At 38.1% G+C, this 16,040-nt stretch overlaps 2 protein-coding genes, 1 non-coding gene and 1 pseudogene across 3 annotated transcripts; 3 read left to right on the forward strand and 1 right to left on the reverse strand.

Annotated features, from left to right (window-relative positions):
• Positions 1–518: 518 nt before the first annotated feature.
• On the forward strand, positions 519–830 carry LOC137734526 (protein MEN-8-like; annotated as a pseudogene).
• Positions 831–3,697: 2,867 nt separating this feature from the next.
• Positions 3,698–7,619, forward strand: LOC137735430 (protein IQ-DOMAIN 23-like). Its single transcript, XM_068474852.1, has 4 exons — positions 3,698–4,214; positions 5,809–6,009; positions 6,270–6,347; positions 6,573–7,619. The coding sequence occupies exons 1-4, from the start codon at positions 3,831–3,833 to the stop codon at positions 7,326–7,328; spliced, it is 1,419 nt and encodes a 472-aa protein (XP_068330953.1). The 5' UTR covers positions 3,698–3,830; the 3' UTR covers positions 7,329–7,619.
• A 1,633-nt stretch (positions 7,620–9,252) lies between these two features.
• On the forward strand, positions 9,253–9,326 carry TRNAV-AAC (transfer RNA valine (anticodon AAC)). Its single transcript has one exon. It is a non-coding gene; the product is annotated as a tRNA-Val (tRNA).
• A 516-nt stretch (positions 9,327–9,842) lies between these two features.
• Positions 9,843–12,085, reverse strand: LOC137733178 (RHOMBOID-like protein 2). Its single transcript, XM_068472337.1, has 4 exons — positions 11,793–12,085; positions 10,626–10,789; positions 10,378–10,541; positions 9,843–10,261 (listed from the first exon to the last, which is right to left on the reverse strand). Exons 1-4 carry the CDS (start codon positions 12,083–12,085, stop codon positions 9,893–9,895), a joined length of 990 nt encoding a protein of 329 aa, XP_068328438.1. The 3' UTR covers positions 9,843–9,892.
• Positions 12,086–16,040: the final 3,955 nt, after the last annotated feature.

Genomic DNA, 16,040 nt, shown 5'->3' on the forward strand with positions numbered 1-16,040 from the left:
AGCCGAAGGCAGCTGATTTTTCATATAATGAAAGGGTTCTATCCAAATCTCAATTTTCTCACACCAGCAGCTGATTTTATATTACAATCTAACCATTCAGATGTTGTGCAAACACATAATACGTACACATGAAAAAACTATCAATGTCGACCATTAAGCGGCACATTTACACATTGAGCGGTGTAGCACGATTTCAAGTGTTTACTACACTATCTAATTGGTCTAATACATAACACCTGATGCATCATTTGTGAATTTCGTACTTAACACCCGTTTGTATCTTAAAAAATAACAAAATTTAACTGGGTCATGAGACCTACATGATTTTCCCCTACACGAAATTGTTCATCTAACCAGCAGTAATTAGGTGATTCATACATGAAGCCACCTCTTCCTTGCCCAATTGCCACCTATAAATGGACTTGATTATCCTACAAGATAATCCATAGTTAATCAGAAATCTTAATCCATACAAATAGTAGTAATTACCTTCTAACACAAACGGTGGAGTGGTAATCATGGCATCCTTCAAGTATCTTATCAACTCTTTCAGCTGCTTCGAAGCTGCTACAATCCTTGTGTTGTTTATTGCCCTGAGCATCTGAGTGCATACTCAGAAGGCTGATGCTCAGGGCAGCAGTTGCTCGGCCGAGCTGAGCAGCCTAAATGTGTGTGCACCTTTTGTGGTGCCTGGCTCCACCAACACCAACCCGAGCTCTGATTGTTGTAGCGCGCTCCAAGCCGTCCATCCTGAATGCATTTGCAACGCTGTCAGGGTCGCCGCTCGCCTCCCCGCCCAGTGCAATCTCTCCCCCCTCACTTGTGGTTAGTCAACTAAAAGTATATGTTTAATTGATCATCGTACATTAATTACAATTTGTAGGATTAATTAAGATCGTTTTATAATTTAATCCCTTTTGCAGATATCAACTGATGCGCTACTACGACGCTGCCAAGGGAATAATGTTCAAGTTTCATCATTTTGCTTATGCTGTCTTTTTTCGTTTTTTTCTTCCCTCGAATGTATGCTCTGATCTGTGATGATATGGGGATCAGAGAGAGAACTTAAAGTTGTTGAATAAAATGGAAAAAATGTTTCAACTTTGGGGAACAGGAAGTTTTTGAATTCTTCACGGATAATAATGACAACAAGATATGACCTTATCGAGAAGATATGACTATAGGTCTACTTACATGGGTATATCATTTTGAAACTAAGGGCGAGCCTTTACGTAACGGAAATATCACTTTTTTGTTATCGGAAGGTCTTTGAGTTATAGAAATAGTCTATTTGCAAAGTAAAAGTAAGACTGCGTACAATAGACATTTCCCTGACCCTCGTAATGCGAGGAACCTTGTTGACTCAGTGTCGCCCTTTTACATCATCTCATTAAAGCCTGAGGATGCTCAAGCTTTCACTTCAAGTAGCACTGACTGCAAATGGCGAGTACTCTAGTGCACTAAGAATTCAGAATATAGATGTATCCCTACAAAAATCCGCCATCGTATGCTCAAGCTTTTATGTTCATGTCTTGTTAGCCAGTTTGGATCTTTCGATGTTCATTACACAGGGTTTGTACAACTTTGAAACGAACCGGGTGGTTCAGTGCATGCACGAACAAGCTAAACCGGGTGATAAACCAACAAACTGATCCTAACATATTCTTCTCGAACGAACACGATCCACGTGGTCATTCTCAACTACTGCACGTAGATGATGGCAGAGCCACCCACAAGGTTAAGGTGGGCTGTAATTCAGGGAGGTTTTCTGTAAAAATAGTGTTATTCGTACACGTATTTTTACATACACTTATTTTTACTTCTCACATATGTTTTTCAATTTTTGGCTGTCGGATCCAATGAATTGAAGATAGTCAATGAAAAAAAATTAGTAAGGGTGTGTTGGAGGTAAAAATGAATGTAAATAACACTACTCTTTTGTGTGAATAGCACTATTCAATACAAGTCATTATTTAATGTATGTATAGCAGAGGATAGGTAATAAATAATACGTTTTATGCTGAAAGTTATGATTTAGTCCTATCTTCCGTCCTCCTTTTTCCTATTCGTAAAAGAAAATGATCATTTATCATATGCAATTTAACCTCTATGCTTCTTACTCAAGAAAAGAAAAATATTTTTTTTCTTAAATCCAGAATTAGATCCCTATCTCCGTATTTCCTTACTTTCCTTTGCGATTTTCTAATAAATGTCACATTTGGTATGCTCTTAATCTCTTTATTTACTTATTCTTGGTTTAATTAGTAGGTTAGCTATTTATATGGTCCTGGAATTTCTGGATTAGGGTTATGATTTTGAGAATAGTTTATATTCTGTGTTGTTCTTTTATATTGATAATTATACAATTTTATATAAGCAAATATAATTTTATGGTACTAATTTCAATTAGCCTACTCAAGAATAAAATTCTGACTCTGCCCTAAGATCTTGCTGACACTCAACTGTTCATGTGTTTTTTTGGAGGTTTTCTGTAGGCTATGGATCTCGATGTCCAAACTCCATCGTTCTTTGGGCTCTTTTTTTTTTTTTTTTTTTTTTTTTTTAATGATGGCAGATAGAGCACTTCAGACTTTCCTCTGTTAAACTAAGTCTGTTGTATAGTGTAGAGTCTCAAATGTCTGAAATGTCCATTTTTGGTTTCTAAATGTAATTTTGAAGGGGCACCCATCATATGATCATTTCTCCATTTATCCTTTCATTTTTCTGTTTTTGTTTTTCCCTTTCCAAACCAAGGTAACTGCAAAACATAATTCTCCAACTAAAAACGGCAAGTTTTCAGAAGATTACACTTGGGGCAGACTACCTTGAGAGCTGATTAGTCTGACCATCAAATTTCGACAAGTACATTGACTATCGTTGTATTGATTAACCATAATTCAACTACATAGTTGTCGATATGTTTGTCTGTGTAAAGCAATCACCATGGGGTGGTCCCTCCACATGATTTGTTCTGGGTTCAATTTTTAGTGCTAATGAATCATACGATAGTGATAAGAGGGCAGCTAAAATGCTTTTATGAGTCATCCTGACCCCAGAAAGGTGGACTGTCGTGACTCAGCCATCAGTCAATCCCCTCTATTTTTTAAAAAGAAAGCCTACATGTCAAGCAAGTGATCAAGTGGTGTCAGATTATTGGATAACACTGAGAGAATGTCCTAGTATTGCCTTTTCTCCCGTCCCCCATGATCTCACTCGATTCTCTCAAACCGATATTTTGGACATTTTAACCAATAAATATTAATTTTTATATTTTTAACCAAAGATATAATGATTAAAAAAACTCCGAAGCATCGTAAAAATTCTGTTGTTAAAAACTCATTTTGCCTTTAGATGGCAGAGTTGAAATTTGCTCAACATTTAACAAATGGATCAATGTGTATATTGTAGCCCAACTAGAGATGTAAAACCCAGGAGGAAAGCCCAACATGCAAATTGTAAATACTCCAAAAGTTTTGAAAAGTGTTATTGACGCTCTAAAAATCTCATTCTACACTCCTTACAACTGTATTTTTTTTCTTTCAAATATATAACAAGTCCCAAAGTTTTTTGCATTTGCATTTTAAATGCGCCGGGCCCACCTAACTGTGCGACAAAGCCCATCCTTGTCCACCTCCACCACTCTTAAAATTCTCCAAAACTCCAAACACTCGTCCACAATCTTCGCTTTCATCTCTATCGCTCACTCCCTTGTCACTCCAACACTCCTTATTTCTGCTTTTGGCTTTTGGCTTCTCCCTCACGCACCCCCCCCGGCACAAATTCCCCAACTCCGTCGTTCCATGTGCTTATTCTTCCCACTGCAATGAGAAATGGGATTTTTCCGGCGACTCTTCGGCCCCAAACGGCCCAAAAACATCCCGTCTCCGACGAACAAGCACACCACCAAGGAAAAGAGTCAGAAGACTACTTCTGGGTCTAACAAGCACAAGCCCGGCGCCTCCACGTCATCACCTGCTGCTCAGGAATGGGCGGGCCTGGACGCCAACGAGCATGCCATAGCCGTAGCAGCCGCTACTGCCGCCGTCGCTGAGGCTGCTCTCGCGGCGGCTCATGCGGCGGCTGAGGTCGTCCGCCTCACTAATGGCGCTCCACCAGGGACCTCCTCGCAAGTCAGCCTTCCCGTGGCGGCGCCTTCAACCTTCCGCCGCCATCTCGCCGCGGTGAAGATACAGTCCACTTTCCGGCGATATCTGGTTAGTGACTTCGCCTTTTTTTAATTCTTTTCCGTTTCTACCCCTGTCCGTAGCTGAAATTACCTTTGGAAATGGCAATTTTTCATTTTTCCAAGGATCTTCCTTTCCTCTTATACAACCCAATTTCGAAGTTTGAAGCTTCATAACATAGATTTTCACAAACAAAAAAAAAAAAATACAAATTTAGATTTCCGCCGACACTGCTGCAGTTGACGTGTCAACTCGCTGGGTCACTGTCGGAGTGTTCAAGCAGTGATTCTCTGTGGTATCCACAGAGTTGTTTACTGTACATTTACCGAATGTACGCGTAATCCGTATTTACCTTGTTCTGGAGTATTCTTCTTTCTTTGTCACATAAGGGTTACTATCGTCCGTTCCACTTGTATTTAGAATGTCCCAGATGACGTGGGCGCAGCTGATTAGAGAGTTAGAACCATCCTTCTTCGTCAACAATCTGAGGCTTGTTTGAAAGTAGATTTAAAAAATAAAAATATTTTTAAAATTTTAAATTATTTGAAGTGTTTTTTTTTTTTTTCAAAATTCAATTGTTTTTGCATAGAGAATCGTTGCAAAAATATATTCATCGAAATGTATTTATATCAGTTTAAAAGCAGTTCCAAACAAGAAATTTTCTCATATGCTTGGAACACGAGTACATACGTTATTATACAAATAGCAAGATATTTTAAAATAAAAAAAAATAAAAATAAAAACTTCTTCTACTTATATAATAACTCATAACATACCACTGCGTATTCCGACCGCCTTAAAAATTTCTTCTTCCGAACGATCCCCGATTCTCTTCTGCTGTTAATGTTACCACTGCCACATGGCATGCGGAAGGATAAAACTGTCATTTTGTGGAAATTTAACCTTGGTACGGTCTTCCAGCTAGGCTGGTGGGCCCATTGTACCCTTTCTGGTGATATGATGGCCATATAATATATTCTCCCCTTTCTGGTGGTATGGTGATGGCTTTCACTTGGAGAAAAACTGCTCCCATACTTTCCTTTTTCCACTTGCGTTCAAATTCAAACTGACTAGTGGGAATTTGATCAAGTTGGGATTTATTTAACTTAACCTTTGATTAATTAATAGAGTCAGTAGCATGGGTTAACTTGATGAAATTGCAATGGGATGCTTTTACTCAGAGCCCGTTTGGGACGATTTATATTTAAATTACTTCTGCTAATAAGCACCTTTATGAGAAATGTTGGACCTGAAAGCAACGTTTTTATACTTTTTAGCGTCAGTCTCAAACATGCCTGTAGTATGTGACTTTATTGTACTTAGATGATTGAGTGTTTTTTTTAATAATCTTGTTCTTTATTTTGTTTGATTGTTTGGTAGGGAACCTTTGTGAGTGAGATCATGATTTCATCCACAAGCCTCTCCCTTTGTAAAATTTGTATGCTAGAGTTGAGTTGTCAGTGTGTCCTACCTAATTTTCAAATTAGCGGGAAATAACGTCACGGTTAAGAACTTAAAGAAATTGTTTCATTCATACATTCGATTTGTACTGTATTTTGTTAATTAGTAGTACGCTGCAATATCGATGGTCTGATTGCCCGAAACTTTGTGGCACTGTGAAAAGGCAAGAAGGGCCCTAAGAGCACTCAAATCACTGGTGAAGCTTCAAGCTTTGGTGAGAGGTCACATTGTGAGAAAGCAATCGGCAGACATGCTCAGGCGTATGCAGACACTGGTCCGAGTCCAAGCCCGAGCGCGTGCAACTCGATCGCTCTTGTCTGAATCTCTACATTCTAGCAGCAAATCCTCCCTATCGTATCACCCGGTAAGCAGACTTACTTCTCCTTTGACCACATTCCATTTACTGATTCTTTTTGTCAAGTTTAATTTGATTCAGATTTTATACTCGTATCATGAATCCGCACTGTCAAGTTTAATTTGATTCAGATTTTATACTCGTATCATGAATCCGCGCTTAGTGTTTTATTGAATAATCCCAAGGGCAAATTTGATTACTATATGTCGAGTCCAACTTTGCTTAATGCGACGTAATTGGTATTCATTTTCTTTGATGTTTACTTGCAGCTGCCAGAAAGCCCTGACAAAATTGGATACCAGCACCGCGTATATAGCAGCAAAGTTGACGGGCCCTCGATACTGCAGGTATTTACTTCAATCGCTGTGTAGAATTTGATTCGGGCCTCCTACCTTACATGATGTTTTTCATGTAATTTTGGAATTCCCTTCTATCAAATCCAACCCCTCTGAATGATATTCAATCTTGAGACATTGTTGAACTTTCTTTCTTCGATACTTATCTCGATTTCATTTGTTAACTTTAAATGAAACTTGGATGTTGATCAAATTACCGCATGCCATTATTTTTAGAGATGTGGTTCAAATTCAACTGTAAGGGATGCCATAAATCTAGACAGACGACGGCTGGCGTCAGGTTGGTTAGACCAGTGGATGGAAGAAAGTGCATGGGACAACCGCGGAGATGGTTCACTGAGATATGAGCATTCAGATGATGTGAAGGTTGACAAAATTCTTGAAGTAGATACTTGGAAGTCTCACTTGGGCTCCCAGCGTAGACCCCAAACCTGTGAAACAGCACATCGCGTTCTGTCTTCAGATCGTTACAACCCAGGTTTTATGACATATGACTCTCCATCAAAACGCTCGACAAAAGGATCAAACTTCAACACACCTCAAGCTCCTATCGATGTTGTTTCACTGCGATCTCTGAAATATCCCTTGGCAACAGATGAAGCAGCTTTTAGGACCACCAAGAACAGCCCACAAGCATTTTCTGCCTCCTCTAGACCTGGAAGCAGTGGTAGAAGAGGTCATCCCTTCACGCAGGCAAGGAGTGAGTGCTCGTGGGGTTTCTTTAATGGGTATGCCGGTTACCCTAACTACATGGCTAACACGGAATCATTCCGCGCAAAGGTCAGGTCACAAAGTGCCCCTAGGCAAAGGCTTGAGTTTGATAAATATGGTTTGTCCAAGAAGTCTGTTCCGGAGTTTTGGGATGCAGGAACTTATTCAGATACGAGTTTTGCTGAGGATGGTGACCTCCGAAATAGAGCCTTTTTCAGCCCTAGCCGCCTGAATAGAGTCCGAAGCTCCAATCCACGGTGATGTTGCGTGTCTTCTTTTCCTATATACGTATTTCTGTATGGTAGCGATGTTTGTGAGTTTAATTACTTGACCTTAGATGTACAAACACTGTTGTTACCATCAAACTTTGGCACTATGGATGTCAAAAGATGAACATAGTTTCCGAAACTGCGACTGTACCTTCACGGATTCAAACTCCATTACGATGTAATTATGATTGTGTGCTTGTATACATATCAAACTTTTAATCTAGTATTGCTTGTAAGACCACTTGAGCCTTAGAACAATTACCTTTTTGTTTTCTCGTACCAATTTTGGTTGTCTTGCACCAAAGAATAACTTACATCGGGGATTTATCACGCTCTCCTCATCTCACTCTGTCACTCATCACTTGATAGGTAGAGAGAGTGAAGATATATCCCCATGACGGAGAAGTGTTCCTTTGACAACCTAAAAATCGAACCTAACTCCCTCCTCTGCAGCTGAATCCCGACTCTTTATTTTGGTCTGCCATTTATATAGTTTCCGGAACCTACTCGTGCAAATTTGTGACTCGTAGTATGCTGCACCATCATGTATACATCATTACGTTGGAAAATTTAATAATAATATTATTATATTAAATTTATTAATTGAATGGAAATTAGAAGCGGAGCTTTTTGATAGAAAGATATGTCTATTTAAATGAAATGTTGCAACTTTTGACTCTTTATGAATAGTCACATGCTTTCTAAAGAGATATTTCACATTCTATAAATAGAGAAGTCCCCTATAATCTCAAAAAAAAAAAAAAAAAAAAAAAATCATTATCTACATAATCATAGATAGAGTGCACTAAATATTAGAGAGTCTCATTGAGTCCATATGAGAGAGTTTTCAACACAATCGTGGTTCATGGAGCCTTGATTTGGAGTGCTACTATTATAAGGATGTGGTCGTTGTATCTTGGCAGACATGCGCCGAACAACCATGAGTATTGTAATGGGGCGTAAACTTTTCTTAAGGACAAAGTGTCCAACACTTGCCTCAACTGTATTTTCTAGGTTTTTCTAATCCATTATATCATGTTCATTTAACATTGGTTACTCATGTGCATGCATTACTTTGATATATAAGTGCATTAATTATTTCTTGATTTTTCATGTGATTTAATATAGCAATTAGACCTTAATTTTTCCAACACATTAGGCATCCATCACAAACCAAAACCATAACGACAAGTTGAAGAGAAACTTGCATACACCGGATATCATGGTGGTGGCATCTCAACCAAATTAATTAGCTAGGGATAGAAGTATTTGGACTAACTTGAAATACCGTCACAATAATATTTCAGTTGCAGGGAATTTCTTCTTGACAATTAGGCAGGAGACACTTACAAGTTGCAATTAATCAGTATTAGGATCGATGTTGAAGCCCAAAGAGACTTGACAAAAGTCAGGCAAAGTGGAGATGACATGGGCACATTTGGGTTGTAAGTGGCGATGAGGGCCATCAAGCATCTACATGCAAATCTCCGATTTTCAATGGTGTCAGCAATAACCTTGAGACTGGCCATAGCATTGCAGCACGGAGACCCCAAAAACGGCATCCCGTAGGTGATGAACGTGTAGCACATGGCAACCAGTGACGTCATGGAGGTGCATTCTTCGGTGCTAGACTTCAATGTCATTGAAGGAAACAACAGCGTTAACGTCGTCCAGATCATCATCAATTTTTGGCCTCCCATTTTGCACAATTCCATCAACCTACACCTCACTCCACTAGGTTTGAAGTAGCCAAAAGCATCATGTGCGTTTTTATATTGATGTAAGCGTTGGATTGGTGTAATAAAGAATCTTCATGAATTTTCAATGAGCCATACAACTGTTGACCAAAAATAAAAAGTCAAACAGTTAAACCGGGATCCTGTAAAACTAAAATGTTAGAGGATTATTGACAACATGGTTTCGTGGTGTAGTTGGTTATCACGTCAGTCTAACACACTGAAGGTCTCCGGTTCGAACCCGGGCGAAGCCATTTCTATATGTTTTTGACATTTTTTCAGAACAGTTGTTTTTTAAATGCAAATTTTTTGCTCATCTATATTTGGTATTAGAATTTCTACGGATTTCCGTAGTAAAAGTTTGACAGTGTACAACACTTTAAAGATCATTGGTATCTAGATGGCTACATGCAAGATCACAAAGTTCTGTTTTAGCCTGAATCATTCTCTGTCCCACCCCTCTTAATTTCTAGGTAATCAAAATTCAAACAAAAACGGAGCTCTATGATTGTTATACTAACATTTAGAAATATTAATTCAGAACAATTTAATGAAGGCAAATTGCAATTACAAACAGGACCATATGAAAAGAAAGTAAGAAAGAAAAAAAATGAATGTCCAAATCCACAACAAATACATTGTATGTAGAAAATCAGTTTTTCACTTCCTAAAACAACTAAAATTTTTTCCAGCAATATTTTTATCGAGGCCATTTTATGTACCCTTATTCAGTTTTGTACGTTTTCAACTACTATTAATGAACATTGTACATAATTCCCCTTCAAACAAAAAAATAAAAACTAAAATTTACATAACGGTGTTAATTTTCTTCACAATGCCATCTAGATGTGGGAACACAGCTGAGGTAGTGACACCAATGGCAACGGTCATTTCCGTTCTCTCCGCGGTGGAGCATCAACAATGCAAATGTGAATCCGACGATGAGCAGAACGAGAGAGAGTATCCATAGCACATATTGGTATCCCTTGTACTTGGACTTGACGACTTTGACTCCGGCAGGAAGATTCGGGTTCTCCAACCACCCAAAGCGAGGGCGGGGCATCAAGACAAAGCCGATGAGGAAACCCGTAAGAAAACCGCCAATGTGAGCAAAGTTATCTACGTGTGGTAAAATTCCAACGGCAAGGTTTATGACAACGATGATTAAAAGTGTGAGAAGGGCTGCAACCTGCGGAAGCAAAAGCGAAATAGAGTAAATTAGCGAACATGAAAGTTAAACGTCAAGACTATTTTGAAGTGCTAATAACAATTTCCGTTCTTATTCAATATCAAGGCCATATAAACCTTGTTGGTGTAGATGGTCCAATTTGTAATTAGTTCTGAAAGCATTGCTCCGAGAAGCCCGAAAAGCGCACCAGAGGCACCAACGGAGATGTTCTTTCGAATAAAAAGCGAGGAAAGTATGCTCCCTCCAAATCCACACAGCAGATATATAATTCCAACTCTTACTGCCAAATTAAGATTATACAGGATCAAGTAATTGATAAGGTGAGTAATTCACTTATATGGAAACACTCCCAAACGAGCTATACCAAATCCGAATTGCTGCTCAAGGCGGATTCCGATGAAGACAAGGCTGAGCATGTTAGCAACCAGGTGGATTATGCCAGCATGCAACCAAATGCAAGTGACCAGCCTCCATCCCTGATGCTTATGCACAACTTTGGTCCACTCCAAAGCCCCTAACTTCTCTAATCTTCATTTAAAAGTAAGACAGATCATGTATTAGATATATAATAAGGTAAATTGGTTCCATGAAATTAAATTCAAGACAGACCTAATAAGCTCTAGAAATATGTGCAACTTAGTCAGTAACTCTATTGGAAGGAGTCTGGAGCCAAAGGACCTGGAGATTCGGACCACTGAAAAGAGAGAGAGAGATACGGACTCTTAGTTTGTGTGAAGTGATCAGTAGAATAGACTCATGAAAACTGCATGATTTGAAATAAATGCTCCAAATCTCCGAATCCGTTGACACCGAACAAGAGATCCACAGAGGATCTCAATTCTATTGGAGGAGCCAAAAACTTCTGACAACATTAGTATGCATGCTGTAAGAAACTGACATTTTTTTATGCTTGAAATCTTGTATCCGTTGGCTTTCACAAGCTCTAGGTTGAGCATCCAATGGCTACTAATTTGAGACCAAAATAATAAAAAGAACCTTGACCTTATATACAATTTGCTAAAACTTGCGATAACCCTTGAAGAATTTTGGATACTATAGGGGATTCTTGACATTGAATCTAAAAAGAAAAATTTGCACAAACACCGGCCTCCAGCTTCTTAAATTCAGAAATCGGAGTTTTTCAAAGGCCGGTGAAGTTGTTACTGTCACTACAAAGAAGTTGTCCCGAACTCCGATCTTATAAAAACATATTGTACTTCCAAGAGCAGGACAACATTTCTCGAGTGTTAATAGCAACTCTCTGTGTAACGATCCCAATTTTCACCAAAAATCATTAAAAAAATGCCCCAGATGCTCAAAAGTTTTCTCAAGCTGACAAGCAGTTCTTCCAATCCAGCTAATTTATTGCCACAAAAAATTCAAAATTTGATCACCAAAAATTCAAGTGGATTCAAAAGAGCAAATACCAGAATTTCAACCACCAAAACAGAAACACCAACAGACAAAAAACAGAAAATTGGAAAGTGGGTAAGAATTTACTAAATTAGAAAACCAGAGAAAGTAAAATTACGTGGAGGAAGAAGGACCGAATAGAGGGTTCTCCTTCAGAGGCTGAAACGACAACCGCCCGAGAAACCTTGCCGTGCACTTCCCCTGCGCGGCCGCATAATTGTTCTTGGGACAGTTATTGACGTACATGACCAACAGAAAGACTCCAAGATTGGCGACAACAATCATTGGCACCAACCAAGAAGTCCACTGGGCTTCCGAATCATCGACCCCGTACGAGGACGACGAGTAGCTCTGCTGTCTTGCTCTGTTTTTCGCTCGCCTGTTTTCCACATCTTCACAAGCTGCAGGCATTTTGTTTGGTTTTTTGCGACAAAAAATGGTAGTTTTTTGTTCTCTGAAACTCTCTGGGAACTGGGATTTTAATGGAGTTGGTGGGAAGGTGTTTTAATGGAGTGGGAGAGTGGAAGAAAACGGTGGGCTCGCCATTTTCTGGTATCTAACTGCCACAGTCTCCATCGTTGGGTGTTACTGTTACATAAGCTGTTGAGCCCTGTGCATGCACATGTTTCGGGGTCAATCGGTGGTCTCCACGTCAATAGTCACGTGCCCTCTCACGTTGATATCGAGAGATTTTCCAGTGTGACCGTCACACAAGATGGTACACCATCTCATGTTCCTATATAAATAGTAGGTTATGTGTGTTAAAAGGTTAATAACTTAAAAATTAAAATTTTCCACCTACTATTTCGTTTTGCTTTTTCATATAAAAAAGAAACGGACGCAGAATACTCTTTCTTTTTTTCTTTTCCTTTTTTTTCTTGAAATACGACTTTAGCATAGTCACATAATGGGCAGTCTAATTTGGTATCGAATTCGTCGTTCATGAGATTTGAACTTAAGACCTCTCGCTTCTAAATGAAGAGAAATACCACTAGACAGTAGTATTAAGTGGCTCCTCTTTGCTTTTAAATGCAATGGCTTGCTTGTACGCATTTTAACTGGAAATGAATATGGTATATACCTCTAGGGGTCCAATTCCAAGTAAAAACTTAATAGAGAGAAGAAAAATATTTGGAAAAATGAATTGAGACTTCTCTGGACTTTACTGTTTGAAACTTAAGGACTAGCAAATCTGGACCGTTTAAGAGAGATCGGGCTCTTGATTTGTGTGAGGTGGACCAATGAAATGAGTTAATAAGTACATTGGATTCAATTTGAGTGGTCCGGATTTGCTGGTCCTTAAACTCTAAACAATGTGATCCGTAGAGGATTTCAACTCTAGAAAAAGACTGAATTATTTTCTCAAGCTCTTGACCTTTTGTTTATATTTGTCTCAAACATTAGTTTATGCTCTAAATTTGTGGAAAGAAAGTAATCTTGTTTGTTGTTTCATGATTTTCCTACCATTTATAACTTATACATATGCTCTATCTTGGAAAATGATCTCATCAAACCATTATAATTAGCCGGTTCTAAAGTTTTTCACTTTATTCCCTACCTAGTGCTGCATGATTCCTCTTTTCGTTTCATGACGTACGAGTATACTTATGTTATATATTAGGAAAAAAAAATTTAATGGTATTATTGTCGTAGTTACTTGATAATATATCAAAAAATTCTTGAATAGTATTGTTATCTTAGTAACTCGATTAGAATAGGATTGTTAAAAACGAGAGCATACGATGGAAGATGAAGCAGGTACATCAATCTGCAGGAATCCTGCTAACCATTTCTTTTGTGTTGGTCGATCAGAATGATGTGCTGGTGGAGTTTGTTGGGTTGGTCTGAGGTTCTTTTGTTGCTTTGCTTGCTTATGTATACCCTACTTCCCCCCTTACCATCATCACATTTTATACCTACAGTTGGGAAATTCTTCCTGTCTCTCTTGATTCTTCCACAGACTTCTGTAAAAGGGTCCACAACAAAAGAAACCCTAAGCCTAAGATCGAAACACTAAGGAAAAATTAGTACCAGGGCCTAGTTCTTAATATTTATTGACTAATACCTTATTAGTTTTTAAATTTTGATTGAAGTCCATAGCATTAATGTGATAATGAATTTACATATTTATTACATAATTTTTTAATATAAAAATTAGTAATTAGTTTAGGGTTTAATACTCACACCTCTATTAAACTCATAATTAATTTTCAATTCAAATATTTCCAAAATAATAAAAAATAAAATTAGATTAAGTTTGTACCTATTAGTTTTTTTCTTTTATAAAAAATTCTCAATTTTTTAATCTTAAATGTACCCTTTCATATAATTTTTCCATTTTTTTAATCTTAAATGTACTCATTCTTAAATATACCATTTGTTATATGTAAAATGTATCATTTTTTAAAATATAAAATGGGTACATTCTTTTTCATTGATTTGAGAATGTATCCATATCAAGTTTGATCCAAAAAATTTACTAATATTATTAAGCTTAATATCTTCTTTTTTTCCTATGGTTTTGATTAATGTACCCATATTTTGGTACAATAACTTTTTTTGTTAATTTTGGTGAATGTACCCATATATATGTATGTACACACACACACACACACGCATGCACGCACGCACGCGCACACACACACACACACACACAATATTGTCACATCCCGGCCCGAGGCGGACCACTTCCCGGGCCCGCTCAACCACCGTAGCACTATATTGTCCGCTTTGGGCCCCGACTACGCCCTCACAGTTTTGTTTCTGGGAACTCACATGAGAACTTCCCGATGGGTCACCCATCTTGGGAATGCTCTCGCGCGCTACTCACTTAACTTCGGAGTTCCCATGGAACCCGAAGCTAGTGAGCTCCCTAAAGGTCTCGTGCTAAGTAGGGATGGGAATATACATATAAGGATCACACCCCTGGGTGATGTGGGATGTCATAATCCACCCCTTAGGGGCCCGACATCCTCATCGGCACACCACGACCAGGGTTAGGCCCTGATACCAAACTGACACACCCCGTCCGAAATCAGGGTGTGTTGAGGGCCCAAAACGGACAGGGCCCAAAACGGACAATATCGTGCTACGGTGGAGTCGAGCCCGGGAAGTGGTCCCGCCCGGGTCGGGATGTGACAATATAATAGAGAGTATAATTTATATTTTATTATTTTTAATTCCACAAATTATGGGTTTTATTTAAAATCTCATTAATATAAACAATTTCAAATTTCAAATTTTAATTTTTAAAATATAGTAACTTACATTATTACATTAATGTTAAAGATTTCGATAAAAAACTAAAAACTAACAAGGTTTCAGTAAAAAAATATTGATAGTTAGGAACCGCATCTAAATTAAGTGTCCCAAACACTAATCACCAACTAATTTTACTTTGCAAGCATGCCAATCATTGTACATCAACTTTTACTTTTATTTTTACCCCTTAAATCATTTCAAGATCAACAATTTTAAAGCATAAGAAGAACTTTCATGGTACTGGAATACTTGCAGATCGACAAATCTTAAAATCAAGAGAAGGGCTTTCATGCTATCCGACACTCTTAAGCGAATTCATTTTTTAACAAACTGCTAAAAAATTAAAAATGCAGACAAATTGCCAATCCTCCTTTATTTACTTACTCAGCTGCAACAAAGATAAAAGTTCGATGAAAGAACAAACCAGATTACATCCAGGACAATCAATTATCAATCATCAACCCACTCACAGAAAAATTGAGCAGAATCTGAGATGATCATGTTCAGCGCCTGCCCTTGGCCCGACTACCACCAGCCTTGGGGCCCTTGGGTCCAGCACCCTTTGGCAAGTTCACTTTGCCTTGAGACGTTTGTGACTTAGCCATTGCTTCTACCTTCTTTGCCTTCTTTTCGTCCTCGGTTTCCTTAATTCTCTCCTTAATCTCACTGCACAATGCATACATGATGAAGTGATATATATATATATATATATATATATATATATATATATATATATAATTATAAACTACTACTCATTGCTTCTTAATTAAGCCTAGCGTTGTTTATAAAATTTATTAACGATGACATAATTTAACATGGAAAATATATACCTACCTAAAAGTAGCATCTCGAACCTCAAGTTTCTCGCTTCTTCTTTTATATATGATCGATCTCCAATGTAGCTCCTGTAAAAGTGTAAAACTCTCAGTTTCAGCTTAGAATTTGCATACCCTTCAACTGATGGGTTGCATGTATTTATAATCATTTTGAGATTACATAAGAGGTTTATCAACCCTATTTACACGGCACTATTTGAATTTGAATAATACATCTGTGAAAACACACTTTCAAACCTTTAAAACTAATCTAGAACTATCGGATAAGG

Source organism: Pyrus communis, chromosome 5 (assembly GCF_963583255.1).
Source record: "Pyrus communis chromosome 5, drPyrComm1.1, whole genome shotgun sequence".
Taxonomy (NCBI): Eukaryota; Viridiplantae; Streptophyta; class Magnoliopsida; order Rosales; family Rosaceae; genus Pyrus; species Pyrus communis.